The 22,557-nt window shown below is 39.5% G+C and overlaps 1 protein-coding gene across 5 annotated transcripts in view; it reads right to left on the bottom strand.

Annotated features, from left to right (window-relative positions):
• Positions 1 to 34: 34 nt before the first annotated feature.
• Positions 35 to 22,557, bottom strand: part of LRRC4C (leucine rich repeat containing 4C) — a 122,360-nt gene continuing 99,837 nt past the window's right edge. For 4 of the 5 annotated variants that reach the window (XM_014937176.1, XM_014937180.1, XM_014937175.1 and 1 more), the window contains one exon: positions 35 to 2,702. In XM_014937176.1, coding sequence (XP_014792662.1) covers positions 744 to 2,660 — 1,917 coding nt within the window. In that variant the 5' untranslated portion in view covers positions 2,661 to 2,702 and the 3' untranslated portion in view covers positions 35 to 743. Of the gene's footprint in view, positions 2,703 to 4,900; positions 5,172 to 22,557 lie in introns of all 5 variants that reach the window. The other variant, XM_014937178.1, reaches the window with a different exon arrangement.

The raw sequence follows: 22,557 nt of genomic DNA, 5'->3' as shown, positions 1-22,557 counted from the left end.
TTTAAAGCCACACTAAAAATGAGCTATATCCAAGTACAGAAAAAAACAATATTTTATTTATAATCTTAGTTTAGTGTTTGAACTACAAATTCTGGTTCTAGAATTGTTTAAAAGATCATGGGTTTTATAGCTTTTCACAAGTAAATTGATTTCTTGGGTTTTTTCATCGTTGGTTTTTTTTTTTTACTTTTTCTTCCATTTTTTTCACAGAATGGTGCTTTTGGTAAATACAGAGCAGATCATTACATGAAAAAAAGGTTTAGCTTTTTTGTTTTTCTCACTTATAAAGCTGTTGTTATTATTCCATTCTCTATGGAATAATTTCAAAAAGGGCATGAGAAAACAAAAGAAAAAAAGAGAAAAAGTGACAAAATAGACCGAATCTCACCACTAGAATTCACCATAAAAATTCCCAAAGTGTAACAGAATTCTTACAAAATTTCCTAGACCAGTTCTTTTAGGGAATCGAGATCTCCTATGAAAAATATGGCAAATGGGAGTCAGGGTAGGTTGGGGAGGAAAAAGGGAACGAGGAGGGTAAATAAGTGCAGCAAAAACAGGTTCTGAGGAATACACATAATTTTGTCTGCTTTAGATCACAATAGAATTTTTAATAAATAAATTTCTTTTTCTTTGTAAAGACACTTTTTTGAAACAGTAGATTTAGCCCAGTCATTTGTGTCATTTGTTTTATAAACCATCTTTTGTTGTCCCCACCCCCACCCCATAATGTCATAAATGTTTTAGATTTGAGTCTCTTGTACATTGTCTTTTGAGTTCATTCGGATCAATAACGGTTCATGCACTGAACTGTGTATTGAATTTATTGTGTTAACTGTTGTTGTGTGGTTGAAAGGAGACTTATAAGAGTTATAGTGATTTAGGTGCTCATGCTCTATTGCTGGCATGGGCAAGTGACTCTCAATGGGTGTGTCACCTGTAAGCTCATCATCCACATTAATGATCTCTACAGTCCGTGTTGGTGCGTGATGGTTCTGCCGGTGATGCTGTTTCCTCATTTTGTAGAAAATTACCAGCATCACAGCAGCCATGAGAGTGATAGCCACAAAACAACCAATTATGATTTTGGTAGTCTTCATAACCTCATCTATTCCCGGGATCCCATTGTTTGCGTCCGTCACAGGAATGGTGAATGTTTTTTCTGTTGATCTTGTGCTCTGTGGAGTGAGTGAGGTTGTCATGTTAGTGGTCTCCCAGTTGGTAACTGGCGTGGGCCCAACCTGCTCTGTGGTCTGTGCCTCATCCTGAGAAGGTTCCACAGTCTCTACTGTGACGGTTGAAAAGTACGTGTAACCGGGGTTATCCAGGGCGGTCACATTCAGGGTGGCAGAGGCCGTGGTATTCCCAACAGAGTTACTCACCATGCATGTGTACAAACCCGTGTCTTGCACAGTTACCTTTGTAAAATTCAACGTGCCATCACTCAGCACAGCAATCCGAACTCTGTACGCCCCGTGTGTCATAACAGATCCGTTCGGAGTAATCCAAGATACAGAGGTCAGGGAGGTTGATGCCCGGCATTTCATCTCTGCAGCCATACCTTCTGTGACGTTGAGGTCTGCTGGTGGCTCCACTATGACCGGAGCGTAACACGTGAAGTAATTCAGGTCCAGCTCACCGATGTACCTTCCTTTTAAACTGGGAGGTGTGTGGCACCGGGCGCAGCATGCAGTATTGGAGGGTGCCTTGTCTTTAATCCACCAGCTGAGCCAAAGGATGTCACAGTTGCAGTTCCAAGGATTGTGGTGCAAGTGGATCCTTTCTAGGCGGAGTGGTGTGAAGAGGTCATGAGGCAGTAGTGTTAGATTGTTGTGTGCCAGATTGATCTCAACAAGTGACTGAAGGTTATCAAAAGCATTCCTTTCTATCACTTGAATCTGGGACTGTATCATCCACAATTTCTGAAGATGCATCAACCCTTGGAAAGAACCTGGCCGGATGGCAGTCAGGTGATTCCCAGAAAGATCTAACTCATCCAGCTTTACAAGTGGGGTGAGGTTAGGAATCTCTCGAAGATTGCACATGGCAAGGTTCAAATACCTCAAGTTGGACAGACCTTCAAAGGCACCTTCTGAGATGTACGAAAGCCTTTTCAATTCCCCCAAATCCAGCCTCCGGAGAGAAGGGATTCTGTTAAAAGCATAAGAAGGGATGCTCTCAATGGGGTTGTTTCTCAACCACAGTTCCTTCAGTTTTGACAGGTATACAAAAGCCCCATTTGGGATAGTGGTCAGACGATTGTCAAAGAGCTCCAAAGTGTTGAGATTGGCCAGACCATTGAAAGCCCCTATTTCAATTGTTCTGATGTGATTCCTGCTGAGCTGCAGGATTTCTAGGTGCCTCAGATGCTTGAAGCTATTAACTTTAATGATTTGGATCTGGTTCTCATGGAGATTGAGTAACCGGGTGTTGGTGGAGATGCCGTCTGGCACGTCTCTCAGATTTTTTCGTACACAAATCACTTTACTGAACTGGTTGCTGCAGGAGCAGACAGAAGGGCAAGTTTGAGCCCTCACTAGACCAGCCACCACAAGAAGCTGAAGAGCCAACAGCACCACAAGCAGGGGGTCAAATAGGGCCCTGTTAAACCTAGGACCTATCATTATCTGCTGTGGATGTAAGGTCATCTTGTTCAACATTCATAATTTATTTGGTGTTGGTCCTTCTGGAGTTTGAATAGCCTGAAAGAAAGAAAGAAAGAGGGGAGAAGGAGAACATTAAATTACTCTCAAATATTTAAGTGTGCTCTTGAAACAAAGAGTTCTCAAGTCCTTTCAGTCAACTCTACCAATTCCATGAAACTCTGAAGCAAGAACAGCTATTGAAATTCTAATGTTTGTATGTATGTCAGCTGTAATTGGCAATGAGATAAGAAAAAGGCAGACACGAGCCTTTTCCTGTTCATTCCAATGTATAATGCATGTAGCTGGACGGTAGATAACAAGTTCGACCGTGCTGGATACCTAAAATAAATGTTTGAACTCAGGGGAAGAGCTGAAAGAAGTGACAAGGGCCTCAAAAGGCAAAAATGAGTAAGGTAAGAACCATCAGAATATTCAACGTGTTAACCTTCTTGACCCATTATAAGACAAGACAACAAGTAATATGAAGAGCAGGAGGAGACTCCTGCTTTGTATGGGTGAAAATCTCTGTCTCTATAAACATGATTCTTGCACCAGAGTTTGACTAAGAGTAAAGCCTCCAATGCTGCATGTAGCAGGTCATGCAAATGTCAGAGCACAATCTTGCCTCTTTCAAATGAAGAAAATAAAACACAAAAGAAACACGCTGAGCATCAGTTCTTCCCTACCGTTACACAGCATCATCCAATTTCATGATATTTCCTCCTCAATTCTTTTGTTTGGCACCAGCAGCAGAGAAAGCCTCATTAGTAAATGTGTGCTGAACACAGAAATAAGAATAGCCATTTAAATGCTGAAAAATATCTCTGTAGCTTCAGGGTTGGCAGTTTCATTGGTACCTCTACAAAAATGCTACAGATCTTACTGTTAGGGGGGAAAAAGACCTTCACACTACAAACGATCATTACCATTTTAAGAATTTCAGTACTGATTCATTTCTGGTAGTTCTTAAAGCCCCCAGCCCTCAGTTCATTTTCAATCTGCTGCTCAGTGCAAGGTCCCTCTGCTGTAGAGATTAATGAAATTTCCTATAAATCAGCCAAAATTGAAGTCTTATAAATTACAGCAAGCTTAAAGCATATTTATAACCTGCAGCACCCAGATACATAATACATGTATTCAGTAAAACAAAATACTATAAGGCAACGGTTTTCCACTCCAGGCTCTGAATTGTTTTATTTTGTATAAAAAAAGCTATCTTTCTTTAAAGAAAAATGCAGGAAAAAATATATTAACTTGCAACTCACAGAAATTCATTTAATGAAAGACTTTTTTCCTAATTATATATTCAGACAATGTGTTTTTGAGAATTCATTTCTGCATTTTTTAACAACTTGTTATAATGGTTCAGAGCCAGAAAGTGTTCTCGGCTCACTTTTAATAATTTACTGCAGGGAAAGACAATATAATGGTTAAAAACCTATGAATGGGAATTGGAATGTCTGAGCTGTATCTTCTTCTTTGATCTGCTCTGTAAGTGCTATTTATAAAACATCATTCTTGTTATCAAAGATTCATGAAACTAATGTGTTTTGCAACCTTGAGCAAGTCACTCATCTCTCTCTGTGGCTTACACTTCTGTCGTACGGCTCTGGAGAACCCTGGGGCTGTAGGGTTAGATATTGCTGCTCTCACCTCCCCATTGCTTCCCTCTGCCAACACCTCTACTTCCAAACATCATCCTCATGGGTTTAGGATTATGTCCTGGATTAGATGAGAGGTGGCTGCTGTACACACCTTCCTTTTTACTGCAGGCTTACAAGGTCAATCACCTCTTCAAGGGTGCCAAACACAATATAGGGAGAAACACGCTCAAACAAACCACTAAAATTCAACCTCCTTTACATCAAAAATCCAAAGGTAGTAGAACTGTCTGCAAAAAGAGGGGTGAAAGGGATCTGGTTCACATCTTTCTTGCACCATAATGAAGAAGAAGCTGCCCATAGTGGTCAAAAGAATTCTATCAATGAGACTAATAAAAATTTCAGGCTCCTTAGTGAAGATCTGTGATCTATGAATTTTGCTGTTGAATATTAATTAACTATGTTCTGTGATAGTTAATGTGACTGTATAGCATTTTCGTTTGTCGCCATTTGGTGGGGTTTTTTTATTCAGTAGATTTGTCCTTTCTTTCCTTTTTCATTTTTAAAAAAAATTCTTCTAAAACATATCCCCTAAGGACTTGGACTGAACAAGGAATTCCATTGACAAGTAATAAAACAGATATAGAAACACACCAAACCAATTATTTGACCACTGCACTGGTGCAATGTCTTCACTGGAACTGAGCTGAGACCTCAGCCCGCTATGTCCAGCTTCAGAGCTGATGGTTATTCTTGTCTGGCTGGTGTGGCACTAGTAGCTTCTAGAGATACAGCAATCTTCTGTCTTCTGTATCAGCCCCATTCACTATCACAGGCCAGATTTGCAAGATGGTTCTTCTACTTTTCTTTTTGCTACTTTCCATCTCATTCTTGGTATCCCGGACACCCTGAAGGATCAGGAAAACTATGGGATTTGTAGAATGAGAAAATATAGGGAAAAATGAGAAAGGTCATGAGAGAGCAAGTGGCCTCAACATCAGTCAGTGTATGTATAAGATCAATTTGGTAGCTTCTTTGCCAGCTTCTGTAGAGCTGATGATGCCAAATCATGCTGCAAGCACTTCAAGGCACTTCCCTCCAGTTCCAACTTCTTGCATCTGGTGGTATCTGGTGTCTCTCATCATTCCCTTCATCTACTCCTTTAACCAGAAAATCTTCCCTTTCCATCACTACACATACGCTCCATGGGTAAAAAAAAACACCTGACCAACCAAAAACCTCTCTCATCATTCCCTTCATCTACTCCTTTACCCAGAAAATCTTCCCTTTCTATCACTACACATATGCTCCATGGGTAAAAAAAAAAACCTGACCAACCAAAAACCACTGAAACGAAACAAACAAAAAAAAAAACCAAACAAAAATCCACCCCAAATTTTACTTGAATATAGGACTTCATCGTAGCAAATAAATTATGCTATTATGAGACTGATTAGCAAAAATTGTTCAACCCAAAACAAAGTGTTTCCATGTCTCAGTTGCAAAAAGATTTTTAGAAGAAACGTTTCTTTTTATCTTCTTAAAATAAACTTCTTATATTCTTCCCATTTTTGGTTATTGACTCAAACAATTAATCAGCCACATAGAGCAGCTCTTTCCTTGTGCTGAAGGCCAAAATTACCCATGGCTTTTTTCCTGTGCTAGGGATGTCTCAATCAAACATACCTCTCAGAACTACAATCTGCCAAAGACCCTCAGGGAATTCTGGAAACCTCAGGTTTCTGCAAAATTCAAATCTGTGTATGCTTCGAACACAAGCTTGGTCACCAGCTACTTATTGGCTGCTCTGAGTGCACAATTTTGAAGACAGGACCACCATTTTGCGAGATGTGGATGTAAAGTTCTAGATGTGTCTTCATTTATGTCACTGTGTTTGATTTTTCTGTGTCTAAGCTGCATCTTGTTTAGTATATAAATACAGAAGATCTATTTTGCCATTCCTCTGGAATGTTTCCTGGGGGACAGTGAGAGCAAATCTTAGCTTTTCTAGCTACCATTTGATTTAACTTTGGATTTATTTACATTAGTAAACCTTTTTTTCCCCTCTTCTTTGGTAATACAGGAAGCAAAATGCGTTTTTTAGCAAAAGGCCACACTAACTGGGCTTGATGCTGCTAAAGTAGAGGGGAGCTGATGGAAAAAATGCCTTGCAACTCCTCACTTCAACTGGTGAGCTTTGTGTCAGGCTGACATACTGCAGTGAGAATCATAGCAGCAGCAGGAACATGCTAGAAAGGTCCTTTCTATTATATAGGTGGCTTTCCACAGCTCAGAGCTTAAGTATTCAGGAAGTCTTGGTGCAGTCATTTCATATCAGGATAATTTTAAATCATAAATACCCTGAAAAAAAAAAAAAAAAATGCCAGCACAAAAACACAGTGGAAAATTCATTTAAAGTCTTGAAGAACGCTATGGAAATATTTTAATGGGCTTTACATAAAGACCCATCTGGAACTCTGTACTAGAGTAATTTACTGTTCAATATCTGACTGTTATGCTACAGACACATGAAGGTTTAGCTTTATAAATCCACACATGGAAAACAGACCATCAACCAGCTTCTTTAGTCTTTGTTGACAAGTCTTTGTCTTCTAAGTGATTTTTTTTCCCTCTCTTCATGTTTTCAGTACCAAAATATCAACTCTATGGTCAATTCAATAACACTAGTGCCCTCTGCTGTGTAGATTTAAAATGTAGTTTAAAATGCTAAGAATTTCCTTACTGCACAGTAAGTTACTCAGACACCATGCAGTTACTAAATGAGATTCCAAACATGACCTTTTGTCTGTCTGTGGCTTTGCTCTAATTACCAAAGCACATATCATCTGTTATTGTAGTCCAGGAATGCATATTCTCTTTATGGCCACGGAGACACACATACACATATATGGAGAGTTGTTTTGTTTGCTATTTCCACAAGACTCAGAAAAATAAATTTTTTTCAAATTGACATTTGATCTGCACATTTGATATGACGTTCTTGTCCCTAAAGCTTAGCTGATGCTGAGTTAGTATCGAAGTACTACACACTTGCTTTTGAGTGAAAAGCATTGCCCTCTTAAGATCCAATGCAGGAGATGAAGCAAGGAATGACGAAGCTAATCTACCTCTGCAGACACGCACAGTGCAGCTTCCCTTCAGGATGGCTTGGAGGATGCAGCAGTTATGTTATCGAAAGGTAACTTTGCCAAACCTGTATGAGGAGAAGTCTGCCTTACGGGAACCTGCAGTTCATTTTTCTCTTTTTTTTTTTTAATTAAGTCTTAAGCCTGATGTGCTTTGATCTCTGTTTTGTTTTTTTTTTTCACCAGGAGAAAATAACTATACTCAGATTTCTGATGAGTTTTCCTGTAATGGTGGGCTTCGATTACAAAAAAAACTGTTTTTTTTTTTCACCAGGAGAAAATAACTCTACTCAGATTTCTGATGAGTTTTCCTGCAATGGTGGGCTTCGATTACAAAAGAGAACTTTTACACCATTCCCAAAGATCTGCCTAATGAGGTATGGCAGGTGGCAAAGATATTTTCCCAAGCTCCAGTGACCCTTAGCTGGATCCCTGGCAGTTTAGTTGCTCTTGGCAACTCATACTTAGCTTTCTGTCTAGTCTGTGAGTCTATGAATAACTGCCTCATCAGTGGAGCGGTGCGGTGCAAAGGCTGTGGCTTTATCCCGATATATAGTTCACGACATGGTATGATCTGACAGACTTTGGTTGGTGCTGTACATCTGCCGTTAAAAAACGAGATGTGATGCTACGTGTCACTGCATTGAAAATGCAGAGGGGATCTATCAGATGTCAGGTGATTAAACCCTCACAGTAAAATTAAATCATTACAAGTACCTCACAGTTAAATCACCACAGCCCTCCCTCAGCCACGTGCCAGAAAATTTCATGACAAGGAGCACTCAGATCTCTTTTTACAACTTTTTTTCAAGTTGACAAATAAGTGGACGCGTTCAGAGAATGCAACTTTGCTTTCGCAGTGCAGTTATGCAGGCTGTGCATCACACCCTTTTAAAGAGGTTTTTGACAGAGAAACCCTTTGGAAAGAGATCCGCATTTTTTTAGTAAACAAGCCACTCTAGAGCAGCAAATTAAATGGCAGATTTCCAAACATATGTAAAGGAGCTAGGTGCGTCAGGCAGCTAATTATGCTGGGAAGTCTCTTCTGGTAGTATCAGCACCGGAGACTTGCAAATAATTTCTGTATGGAACAGAGCATGTAGTACTATGATAAAAAAATAAATCAGAGCATGGAGACCTATAAAAATAGGTCTAAATCCCAGGATGACTTTATGCAGGAGTGACTCCTCTGCCTGTCTTTTCAGGAACTCTGAATGCTCTCAGAGCCTGAGACTGATCCCCTTTTGGCAGCAATGCCAGCAGAGGAAGCCAAGGGAATTTCACTGTAGATACCATGAGACAAGCACACAATCTGTTTTAGCTCCACAAAATACTGAAACACATGAGGGTAAACCCTCATCCCAGAACAGAGACCGAACTGTGGGCAGAGAGCTCCACTGGGGTCAGAAATCCTCTACCAACATCTGCTCTGCGAATGCTCCCGCAGCCTCAGATGCCTGTCCCCATATGGCCATGAAGAGTTGGGCTGATGGCACCACATTGCAAGGGGGTCACTCACCACACTCTCCTGCTCCCATCTCTGCTTTTTTCCATCCTGGAACTCCCTTCCACCTGGCTGAACCCCCAAGGACTAGAGCTTTCTGTTCAAGAGAACTACAAACGCTTTGCGTGTTGTTCCCTGCCCATAAACAGCCCAATGACACCGTTCTTTTTCTCCACTGAATGTCTTTGCCACCAACAAAGGAACACATGCTATGTTCTTAATAGAGCATTACACTAATCACGAGGCAAAATCAGTAAACTGGGTTACAGTACGTCTCATATTTTTCTCTTCCTAATTTATTTATTTACTTATTTTTCTCATGGATTCACTCCTGTCTGAGGTGGTTGGTTTTGTTGTTTTGTTTTTTTTTTAAAACAGGCTGTTTTACGGTTAAAAACCACCACTGCAAGCACACAGCTGTGCATCTTTTCCTCCTTTCTTAAAAAATCCATTTTCCCTTTTCACTGCTCTAGGACTTTAAAAGTCTCAACGACAGTTTAGGGAGCCATTGCAATAATGCCTAAAAACCTGTGAGGTTTCAAAGCCCAGCAGCTTTTATCTATTTGGTTTTCATTTTATTTTTAGTTAAGTACAGAGGAGGCCAACGAGGGCCAGACAGGCAGCCCTGCCATGCGAACTGATTACTCATGAGACCAGATAAATCAAAACACTCACAATGCAAATTATTCTCCTCTTTGTATGTTTCACTGCTTCACTCCGGGCCATAGTTGGGATTTTCTATGGCCCCTTGAAGCACGTAAGCGTAGGAGGCAGAGTGGATATTGCTGTACCACAGATATCTCCTGGTTCTCTTCTGCAAGCCTTTTAAGACTCAGCTGAATCACTAAGACACTGACCTGAAAGACCTAAATGTGATTGGACACATTCAATCCTCCTGAATCACCATTGATTTCAGCTGAGTTCAGTCAGGGATGAGTTTGATCCAGTCTGCCTTTTTCTTCTTTTCTTTCATTTTGTTATACAGAAAACAGATATATTTCACACCCCTCATTTCCCAGCAAGATTTCATGTTTCCTCCCTCCTGTCTTCCCAAGGTTTAAAATTTTCTCCTTAACTTCAGATAACAGAAATGAACGTGAAAGAGACATTTTAAAAATGAGAAATTTAAAATTTTGGTGCAGGCAAATATAATTGTATTTTAGCTGGAAATTAAGAGACTTCACAGTATTTTAAACTAAATCGGTCCGGTATGTCCCTTTTTTAATAAATATTCTTTTACTCCCAAACATCATTTGAACATTATATCCTCAGGATAACTCATAACATTTGCTAATTTTATCGGAAAATCACAGGAAACCTCAGTCAATGGGTAATGGATATTTCTTTAGGACATAGTTATTTTTATTAAGAGGAATTACTTGTCTTCTTTATTGACCTTTCCCTGGATGTCACCCAAAGGCTGAAGAGGACAAAACAGTCCTAATGTCTCTGTTCAGACTGCTCACAGTGGTATGAATAGGAGCAATCTATGAACCATTCACGATGAACTAACTTAAATTCTTTCATAAAATCCACAACAGAGCTTGGTACTAGCCTACCCAGAAACATTCTAGAAATTTAATTGGAATTAACTTTTAAAGTGGGTTAATTATATTGCATTAAATCTTTGTGTGGACACTTGTATTTAGAATTTAATTTAAGCTAAATTGAATCAAGGCCACTGTAATTTCAATTAAGAGTGTCCATAAAAGAATGTAATCTAGTGTAGCTAGCCCCTTTTCAGAGTTAATTTGGATTCATTTTCTCGAGACCCCATGTAGACATTAGGAACTTTTGTTCTGTATTGACTTGGGTTCCTTTCAAGCCAATTACATAAAGGTTTTCTACCTCATCACTATTCCCTTGGGTTATTCAAGTCCCATTTTACTCTTCTCACTTCACTAATTCAGTTGATAAAACACAGTTTCTCAGAACCTTTTTTGTTTGTTTCATCTTCTATATTTTTCTGGCCAGAAGTTTATGTAGGGGGAAACAGGGAACTGTACAGAGAAAAAATTACAGTAGCCCTGATGGAAAAATTCTCTTCATTACAGCAGGATGTCCACAGGGGGAAACAGGGAACTGTACAGAGAAAAATTTACAGTAGCCCTGATAGAAAAATTCTCTTCATTACAGCTCCAGTGCCAACCTTGATATACAGGGACGTCATACAAGCATCTTCAGGATTTCACTGTCTTATGCCAGAAATACCTCAGTGAGCAAAAATTAAACAGCAGAATATCTATAAATATTGAAAGAATGTTTTCTTAACCCCTCTTTGGGTTTATTATCGAAGTAAAATCACATATCCCTACTTGGAAGGCATCTGTGAACCATAACAAAATTAGTATAAAACCAAACCTAATAAACAATTATATGATGTTCTAAAGCACTGCTCCAAAACAATGCAATCTTCACTCCTGTCACACTGGGGTCGTAATTTTGAAACACTGTCGTATTTCTTTGGTTTTAGCTGACTAGTAGTGACTTAAGGCAACATCTATTTAAAGGTCCTACAGTGACACTTCATTTCAAACAAGCTAGTTTTGATCTGGTAGAATATTATCAATTTTTTAACATCAAAGCATTAAATTGTATAAATTAACATCATTTTCAACAACATACTACAGAATTTCAAACCAGCAAGCAAAAATCTGCAGGTTAAAATGTTGTGTCTTTTAAAAGATGCAAAGGCAAAAAAGTACAAGGCTGATAGAATTCAAGATGCTGGCCCTCATCCCTTGAAAAATTTTCTCCCTACTCCCAAACTATAAAAAAAGAGGTAGGAAATGTCAGATCAGAACACCACATAGTCGAAGAATGCACGTTACAGATGTAGCCAGTACAATGGAAGAGAAAAAAAAAAGAATTAAAATAAATTAAAACTGCCAATTAGAGTATATACTTGCCCTTATAAAAAGTTTCATCCTAATCTTAGAAAATTGAATTCTGGTTTTTAAAGGCCAAAACATCCTTTACATCCTTTCCTAAGTGACAATATGTGCATTTGTCTAATCTATGTGCTGATGCTAAACATTTTTTTTTACCAATGGAAATCATCCTTTGAGCCTTGCTAAACTCTTGGCCTTGGTAGAAAACATAAACAAGAGAACAGAAATATTTCAGTTTTGGTGAACATGTAATGCAGTTGTGTTTCAGAAGTAGTTTCTATGCCTTGGCAACGGAGATGCTCTGATAAAATTTGAAGTAATATAGAAAGGTTTTAAGATTATTTTGAGATTAGTGAATCAGAGGATTGTCCATATCCGTGGCATAAAAAAATCGAGTTTTTTAAAAAGTGCAGTTTTTCCAAATGCAGTTTGTAATATGTAAAACAGAGGAGACTGAGGGATGAAAGGGAATTACATTAAAACAGCCATGCAAGATCTGTACCAATGTTTTTTGGGGTATGAATTGAAATAGGTATCTGCCTAAATAATTCTACGTCATAATTCTGTGACAAGAAAGGTGTTTTCTTTTTTTAAGGTCTGCATTATTTCATGTTGAGCTGGAGAAGTGCTTGATAAGTATTTCATAACCTTGGTAACACTAGGCTCTGTTGCTAGTATGCATTATTTTAAAATACCTTCTGGGAGAAACATACCCAGCTAATAACACACTAAAGCACCGGAGTCCATTTTGCATCATTGCATTTGCAGCGGCTAACGGAGTCCAAATTACTCCCTCGTTCTCTTAATAAACAAAGAGACAAAGAGAAAGAGACATGAGCTAAAAAGTTAAGGCTGCAAATAGCCTCGAGTCTGGCAAACGATGGTTAAACTTCTTGTCCTTGGTAACTATGGAAACCCCTTAAGGTAAGAGTGGAACACAGGCATTTTGTGGTCCGCAATTTACAAGCTGTTTATTTAATTATGAAGGAATATGAAACTGTTAGGGGCAATGCAATTAGCACACTGTGATAGTGTTCTGAGAGAAAAAAATAGGTACAGAGAAATATAAGAAGTTAATTTTTTTGAAAATTACTTGGTTTAGGACTTCTATGAAATGGCAACGCATTGTTTTTTACTGAGATTTATGATTAATTTTTTTTTTTTCCAAAAGAGTGTGAAGAGCCAAAATTAGTAATACATTTGGCTATAATATCCCTCAGTAGATTCATATTAATTGTGTCCATTCTGTGCCTCATGAACAAAACCAATGTCAGGATGTATTTCAATTAAACCCTAGGTGTTACCAAAGTGCAGCACAGCCAGAATAGCAAGCGTGTTATTACCAGATCTATCACTGCTGGGCAATGAATAGGTCACAGGTGCTCTTGCATACAGGATTTGTACAGCTTTAAATATTACAAGTGGGAAAAATGTTTCGATTCAATTTAGAAGGCAGCTAGTGAAATAAAATTAAGAGTGAAACTATGTGGTGACTCAGCGGGGCTATAACAGCTACTGACGAGTATTTTCCCCGATCTGAACAACAAACTTTGACCTGATACTTCTGCTGTTGGGAGCTGCATGAGCGTAGGGGCCCCAGGACCCTTTGCACACAATGGGAGTTTTTGCCACAATCCATCCTTGATTGGATTGCCTTAATAAGATGTCAAACAGAATCATAGAATCATAGAATGGTTCAGGTTGGAAGGGACCTTAAAGATCATCCAGAGCCAACCCCCTGCCCTGGGCAGGGACACCTCCCACCAGACCAGGTTGCTCCAAGCCCCATCCAGCCTGGCCTTGAACCCCTCCAGGGATGGGGCAGCCACAGCTTCTCTGGGCAACCTGGGCCAGGCTCTCACCACCCTCACAGCAAAGAATTTCTTCGTGAGACCTATGCTAAATCTCCACTCCTTCAGTTTAAAATAGTTCTCCCTTGTCCTACAGCTCCAGTCCCTGATGAAGAGTCCCTCCTCATCTCTCCTGTAGGCCCCCTTCAGGTACTGGGAAGGAGATAGGTAATATCATTCTAGTTTATGGCTGAAGAAACTTAGGCAATAGCAGATTTAATCAGTTGGTAAAAATTACCATGTGTCTACATGATACTTTGCAAACCTGACCTCCATGCTGACAAGATGCAATGTGTCTTGCTCCAAATGACAGCTGTGTAGCAACCGTTAGCTTGGTGCCCACTCCAAACCAACATGCCTCACAGCGCTGGTCCAGCCTGGCCCTAACAGCACAAGGACAGACTCTGCATTTGAGCAGAGCACAGATGAATCTTGCTGACAGGAGTCCACAAGCATCCAGGTGGGTATGGTGTAATGAAAGGTGTCAGCATCCGAAGCCGGACAGGGACTCAGAACTCATGAATCATATTTCCACCAGAATGTGGACTTCATGTGTGTACTAAAGGGTGTGATCATCAAGTTTTAGAAGACCAACATGCCATGACATTTAAAACTAAATTTGATTAAATAGCAGAAAATGTTCTGTCCTATTCTACAGATTCCTGCATTGCTCTTCACAGAATCACAGAATGCTATGGGGTTGGAAGGGACCTCTGGAGATCATCCAGTCCAACCCCCTGCCAGAGTCGGTCCACCCAGAGCAGATTGCACAGGAACGTGTCCAGGTGGGGTTTGAATGTCTCCAGAGAAGGAGACTCCGCCACCTCTCTGGGCAGCCTCTTCCAAGGCTCTGACACCCTCACAGCAAAGAAGTTCCTCCTCATGTTTAGATGAAACTCCTGTGTTCAAGTTTGTACCCATTCCCTCTTGTCCTGTCACTGAGCACCACTGAAGAAAGACTGGTCCCATCCTCCTGACACCCTCCCTTTAAGATCTCCTCCCAGTCTTCTCCAGAATAAAAAGACTCAATAGTCTTCTTATCATAGTATTTGTACACCCTCCAGAAATGCATTAAATACCATAAATTTGACACTTCATCTGCATATTATTTCTCTCATCCCTTCTCCTACAGGACTGTATTTAGATGCTGTTCTGGATTGGTAGGTATTATCAAGTATCTGATGCAAGCTGTTGGCAAGTTTGAAGAAATACATTGCAAGTTTGAAATTACAATATATGATGTTTGCTATGCTATTCCTTCTTGAAACTCATTGGACTTGTCATGAGACATGGTCCTCTCTTCTACCCAGAGAACAGACCACAGACAACGCTATGGACAACCTGAGACCTAGTCCAATCCTTTCTACAATGGGAATAGGCCAGGACTCCTGAGGAGCTACTGTCACCTTTTCCCTGTGAAGCTTTCTCAAAGCTTCCTCTTGGCCTGTCTCTCCAATATCTGTGCTACTATCTTCTGAGCCTTGGCCACAGGAAAGCTTTCATATAAACCTCCTGTCAGACAGGATCTTGTCAAGCCCTGAACTGATTTTTAAATATAAACATCTAAAACAACCTAAAAGAAAATTCTTGCTGTAGAACTGTACAAGTGGCAAAATGTGACATCTGAAATTCATTATCATTTGGGGCTATGCAACTAGGAAGACGTAAATCACTTGAAAAAGAACAACAGCTCACACTCAGGGAACTATTCTCAGTAGCTGAAGAAGGAAAAGGAAGAAAATAAGAGTTAAGAGCTTTGTAACTGTTTCACATGCAACTAGGGGGTGTCTTCTGGCACCACTGCACCAGTCCAGGATAATATGAACTCCACCTTTCCCATTTACCGTAACCACACCCTATTAAGTGTCAGTCCTCTGCTGCAAACAGCTCTTTCTGACCTAGTAAAGGACTGATGATGTTTCATGGACCACAGTACTTTCAAAAGATAGTATGCTCCAAAACCAGTTTCACTCTAAAGCGACTAATTACTAAAGTTGTAATGACTAGGTTACAATAATGTGCATAAATCCCAAAATACGTTTGCATAAAGCATAGTCATTGTGTCACACATATATATATAAGATTATAATTGAATTGCAGAAATGCTTCATACAGTGATTTTCACACTGACCTTAACAGGTAAAAAACATCCCTTCCCTTGAGAGCTTAGTCAAGCACTGCAAGCAAAACCAGAGCGACCTAAGTCTAATTTTATAACTGTGTTGTCAAACATTGCAAAGAAAAATAATTAGGTATTTTTACTTTAACCTGTTCTAATTTCTTTCAAATTTTAAATTAATTCTGAAGTAACTTGTTAATACTGGAACACTCTCTTTCTATATGGACTGGAATGAGGCACTAGAATAATCCCTTATCATCCATCCCAGTGTGTTTTCCTAAGGTATCCAAAACACAGTGCACATCTTCGCAGAGTATATGGGCTGATTAAAGAATTGATAATGAAGATCTGCCTGGAAAAGTTACAATTAACAAAGAAAGCTTGAATGCACCTTGGTGAGAATCAAAGGCTCCAAAGAGGTTTGTAAAAAACAGTGGTAAATTAAATGAGTTATTCTCTTTCTGTCCAGATCATCTGTAAATCCAAGAATCATAAATGATAAAGACAGAGAAGACATTATCTCTCGTAAACTTCACACTGAGATAAGTCTTACAGAGAAAAATAGTAGATTACTTCATATTTTCACATAGACATGGTTTTTAAAATGATGAGTATACATTTATGTGATGGAATATCTTCTCTACGTGGGCTCCTTGTAGCCTGGTTATTGAAATCACTGGCTATATTCAAAGTATTATTACCTCAATATAAAATTCATATCAGATCCAGGAAAGCTGTCATATACTTCGTTAGCAAATGATCATTTTCACTGAAGTGCTGTTTATCTGCTTCAAGCTGACCAACAGGATACAATGCCCAGTATCAGCAGTGCTGTGATGCTCATTCAGATTCAGAATAGATAGAGTATTTTTAACTAGATCCATGAGAGAAAACGATGGGTAAAAATTGACTTCTACAGAAAAAGAAATCAGGAGTTTTGTCTTTGATTTCAGTGGAGTCAGGACTCCATCTCGTACATCCATAAGAATTTGCTAGACAGAGCCAACTGCAGATTGTTGTTGATCTAAACACTAGAGCTTTGACGCCATCCTTTTAGGATAGTTCTCAGGGAGATGGAAATTTAATTTTCATTTAATTAAAAATGTCACATAACGTATTAGAAAAAGTAGGAACTGAGACAGCTAAAAAGACAGAGCTCATGTATGTGAAAGTATGCAATGAAACAAAAGTAACGGAATATTTCAAAATGTCAACCTATGAATATATTGGATTCTTAAAAAATTCCGCGAAATTTCTCTGCTGCTTTAAAAACACATAGCCAGAAAGTGAATCCAAAGTTCAAAACAAATTTGAAGATTATCCATCCAAAGTAGATTAAATTTGATAGCTGATGTTATTCAAGGATATAAATATGCTTGTTTGCAGCAAAACTGACTTCTGTAGCAATACAAATATATATATTACAGACAGCAGCGATACCACCTATTATCATGGATGTCCAACATCTGCCATTGTGAAAGGCTGTTTTCAGTTTCTTAGAACTCTGTAAAATTTTAACCAGTTACCAATGAAGTATTCCATGCCAGGGACATACATATAGTATGGTGTCAGATCCTGGTCCGATTGGTCTGGGAGGGGTTCGCATCGATTCTGAGGCAGCTGTCATACGTTATGACAACAAATAATTACCAAAAAAAAAGAGAGAATATTACCGATAAAAGCCCAAATTCAGGTTGTTTTTTTTTCATTCTGTACATTGAAAGACATGGAGTTACTATGGGAAAAAAAAGATCTATACAGTCATGTAGTTAAAGATGGTTATAAAAACACAAAGCAGCCAATGAAGCTTGCAGTCAAATAAAAGTATTTATGCGTGTAAAGGTATATCTTCTATGCTTCGTAAAACATAGTTCAACACTATTTCTAAAACAACTATTTGTTTCCAACCAGGACAATATTTTCTGCATTTTTAAATTTTAACTATGTCTCCAGCCTGAGCACATCAAAAATAGAGTGGAATGGCAAAAGTGCTAATGTGTCCAGATCTCTCTAGCTGAGAACTGTTTCCTGGATTCTTATCTATTGCTCCCTGCTCCAGAATGATGCACGAGGATAAGTACATGAAGTATTTTCTGGCAGTCATTAGCAGGGGGCCATGTAAGCACTTCAAGTGGACAACTAGATTGCTAACCCAGTCCTCCCATGAAGTGGGCTGCTGGAGACCTTTGGTGTCACCAGGCACCCCCACACCAGTGTATTTCACACCGGTTCCCTGTGGTTGTGGGCTGTCAAATCAATGATACACGTAAGTTCTTAAATAAGTGTACATGTGTAAATACTGACCCTCTATAGCACAGACATCCCCAGCACTGCTCTGCCTCACCGACCTATATCGCATCGTGAAGCTTTTAGTCTGGAAGGGCACATAATTAATTGTACAGTAAATTTTACTATTTGCCTGATATTTCTAGCTATATCCACCTGTGCCAGAATGCCTAATGGCAGCTATTACCAAAAAATTGGCTGTCAATCTCTGCCCTTGATCTGCAAGAATGATTTGAAAACCTGGGTCAAAGCATCTTGGGGAAAAAACACCTTCATTTCTTTACTCATATTGCTGTCCATATGCTCAATACTTAAGAAAGCTCAGGAAGTGACAAGATGTAATAACAGCAGCTAGAACCAGAGAAGACAGGGAGTTATGTCTCACATTCCTCACATGAAGCACAGAGATCTCCTTTCCTAGACCTGATTTCTGGACTGGGATCTAAATCTCAGAAGGATTTCATGGAAGACAGGAGAATTGCTGGGTATCAGAGATAAGGAGCATGCACAGATTTAAGAGCTTCCTCTAATACTGCAGCCATAGATCTAAACCGAAGCTATCGCTATCAAGGAGGGGATGATGGGAAAAAAAAATAATACAACCCACATTTTTTTTTATATGTGAGCTCCTCTATGGATCCAAGGAGGGGGAAAAAAAAAAAAAAAGTGGTGACAAAGTGACATACATAGCACATTCCTGTGTTTTCTTAATAATTCTTATTCCAGGAGTAAAAAAAAAAAATACAACCCACATTTTTTTTTATATGTGAGCTCCTCTATGGATCCAAGGAGGGGAAAAAAAAAAAAAAAAAGTGGTGACAAAGTGACATACATAGCACATTCCTGTGTTTTCTTAATAATTCTTATTCCAGGAGTGTGAAGGCAATCTTTTTCTATGCAATTCTACAGAAATTGGCCAAATTTAGTCTAGTTCTCAGATGGGGTAATCTGGCATTGCTCCATTCAAGTCAATGAAACCAGAATTATTTTTATTCCAGCTGAAGTTTGTGATCCTTGTTACCTCTAAACTAGACGGATCCATTCTTGAGGAACACCAGGAGGTTCAGATATCCAACTGCTACGAAAAGGCAGCTTTTATGAAACAGACCTCAAACAGTAAAGATAATACAAATGATTTTGGTTTAACTGTATAATAAAGATCTCTCTTCAGATAGCTGAAACGATGAAAGACTGGCAATCATACATTAAGATCGGGTTTAGTTTTAGTTCTTAAAAAATAAACTTTCCTTTTTCTAAATAATGTTATCTCCTTTGTTTTGCCTCCTTTTTCTTCCTTAGTACCATGAAATATAGGGTTGCAATGGTAGCTATGAAATAAAAAACAGCAGACATACCCTGCAATAAATGGAGTTCCTTATCTCCAGTCTTTATACTGTGCTATGTCTGGTTGGGAGGTTTTACATTGACTAATAGATGGTAATAGCTTACAGTCAGATACTGACTTTTATCTAGAAGTTTCCCTGAGAGCTTTAAATCCTACAAACAACAATTGACAAACACCATACATATATAGAATTACTCTCCACATATATAGTAATTCTATATTATATATAATTCTCTCCATATAATATATATTATATATAATTCTATATTGTATATAGAATTACTCTATTCTCCACTGTAATCTAGCTACTCCTGGAAAGAAACACAGCAGTTTTTTATAGCTTACCACTTTATATCAAGAAATACTGAAGACTGCTGTCTTCGACTGAAATCGAAGGCAAACTTTAGACATGTGGGGTACATATCTACACTCAAATTTGGTGCACAACAACAATTAGGGTAAACTTCCCTTCTGTTTGGGGAAGTGCAATTTTGGAAGAAGGCTTGACTCCAAGGGGAACTGATTTCTCATTCACTTGTATCCTGTCAGAGAACAGTACTTCTGTCAGAAGAGCACTAGAGTACTGCTGTAGATTTAGCCTGGAAGAACAATCTGCTTTTATGGAATTGCTAAAATAGCTTCTTGCAACTCTCTGCCTTGCTCAGCAGATACAACGGATCTTTTCCAGGACAGAGAGAAGGCCAGGTATCCAATGTGAGGAGACTAGCACTGCACAGTCTTTAATCAGTGGTAACTTATGCATACTGGTAATGTATCTTATCAGTATTTGCAGAAGCATGTGCTAGACAGTCTGACATCCCTGACATTTGTCCTGAGGGAGCCAGGGCATGAGACATGACTTGGGAGAGAGTTAGCCATGAATTATCTCACCTCTTCTTAAAAGTGAAGAGGTGCAAAAGACTAGCCATCATTTGGTGGGATCTATAAACATTCAGTATCTGCTCTTGAGAACTGCCCTCAGCAACCGCTGCTCCTTTTTTTTTTCACTTGAAACAGGTAACAGTGGCAAATACTGGGATTTAAAGTCCTCTCTATAGATAACCGCAAGAACAAGAGAGCAAAGCTGTATTAAAATCTTGCAGTCGTTCTCTAGAGTTGTTTAAGAGGGGAAAGTTTTCTGCTGCTCAACAAAGCAGCCCAGAAATGTAACCCCCAAGGCTGCAGCATTCTGTAGTCAGCAAACCAGCCTTAATAGTTTCTCCTTAGTGTATAAAAGTAGCATAGCAAGACACCTTTCAATTTAATTAAGGGTCTGCCAGGAACTTACAAACTTAATTTTTTCTTCCTAAAGACTACTAAATCCTCCTCTTAAAATTTCATTTACCTGCAGTCTGGTGTCCAAGTTGTCAGCAATTTTATTTTTTTTTTTTAACCTTAAGTATAGTACAAATTGCTAAGTCATTTCAAAATTATACAGCGGCAAAAATAACAAACTTTTTCTTTTAATGGTTTGGGGTGCTTTTCCTCTCACCAGGATCCCTCACATTTATACTAAATACAGCTTCATTTCTCAAAATGAAATTTAATAAGCAGTACTTAAGAGCGAGAAAGGCACTCACTAGACCATATTCAATTGCTCTTCGCTGCTATTCTTTATGTCCCAATTTTTGCTGAAAGGCAAAGTAAGTACATGCTGGGGAGTGAGAGGAACAATTTCATTAGCGACTGCTGAATAATGCAGACACAGCAGACAGCACACCTGAAAGGCAGAGGTAGGGGGCTACTACTGTCCTCTTCTTGAACTTCCAGTTCTCAGACAGTTGATTCAATGATTTTGAAGACAGGTGTGTTGCACCTTCCAATGGCTGATTCCAATTGCAGCAAAGGCAATTTCGCTGAATTTCTCTCCAGATACTGTAGATGCAAGGTCTATAGCTGGACACAGGGACTCTGTCCAAAGGGATCGCCACCCATTAGTTTGGGCCTTCAGCCTCATACATTAGTATTGAACCGGCAAATCTCTACCCCAGGATGCGACGTTGTGAAGACCTTGTGCCTTGTGAAGTTTTGCTGGCCATGGCTCTGCCCGCTCCATGGTGGCGCAAACATCAAATAACACAAATAAAATTTAAAGATCCAGATTTCATACATCAACTAAAGTCACCTGGCTCTTCATTACCCCAAGAAAAAAGTTCACTTTTCTGAACGCACGTTGAATTCTGCTGTCCTGGCATGTTCTTTTAATGGGAAGTTTCCACTCCAATTCAGTGCATGAAGATCTAGGGCCCGAGAGGTGATTGTCCCCCTGTACTCGGCACTGGTGAGGCCCCACCTCGAGTACTGTGTCCAGTTTTGGGCCCCCTACCATAAAAAAGACATTGAGGTGCTGGAGCGGGTCCAGAGAAGGGCGACAAAGATGGTGAGGGGTCTGGAGAATAAGTCTTATGAGGAGAGGCTGAGGGAGCTGGGGTTATTCAGCCTGGAGAAGAGGAGGCTGAGGGGAGACCTTCTTGCTCTCTCCAACTCCCTGAAAGGAGGGTGTAGAGAGGTGGGGGTCGGTCTCTTTTCTCAAGTCACAGGCGACAGGACAAGAGGAAATGGCCTCAAGTTGCGCCAGGGGAGGTTCAGGCTGGATATTAGGAAAAATTTTTTCACTGAAAGGGTTATCAGGCATTGGAATGGGCTGCCCAGGGAGGTGGTTGAGGCCCCATCCCTGGAGGTGTTCAAAAGACGGGTTGATGTAGTGCTGGGAGGGATGGTTTAGTGATGATGCTTCTTGTTTGTTATGTGGGTGTCTATTTTTGTCAGTGAGGTTGACGGTTGGACAAGATGATCTTTAAGGTCCCTTCCAACCTAGAAGATTCTGTGATTCTGTGATTCTGTGATCAGGTCATTCAAACACAAAACTACAGTTCTGGATGTTGAGCCAGTGCTCTACAGCATGAAGAATGCCTGTAGAAAGTCCTGACTGTGCTGTAATAGTGTTTACTGTCAAAAATAAAATTCACAGGCCAGATCCACAGCTTGTATAAATCAGTGTAGCTTCGCTGGCACAGGATCTGGCTCACAGCACCCATTTAGACAGATTCTCAAACTCCCGATCCTACATTTTTAACCAAGTGCTGGTGACAACTGAGGGTGGATGGATTTATACATAGGAAAAACAATGACAAGAAAAAAGGAGAGCACCTTTCTTTGTCCATTGTTAA

The sequence above is a fragment of the Calidris pugnax genome, unplaced genomic scaffold (assembly GCF_001431845.1).
Source record: "Calidris pugnax isolate Ruff unplaced genomic scaffold, ASM143184v1 scaffold3, whole genome shotgun sequence".
Lineage (NCBI taxonomy): Eukaryota > Metazoa > Chordata > Aves > Charadriiformes > Scolopacidae > Calidris > Calidris pugnax.
This window is presented reverse-complemented; position numbering and strand designations above follow the sequence as displayed.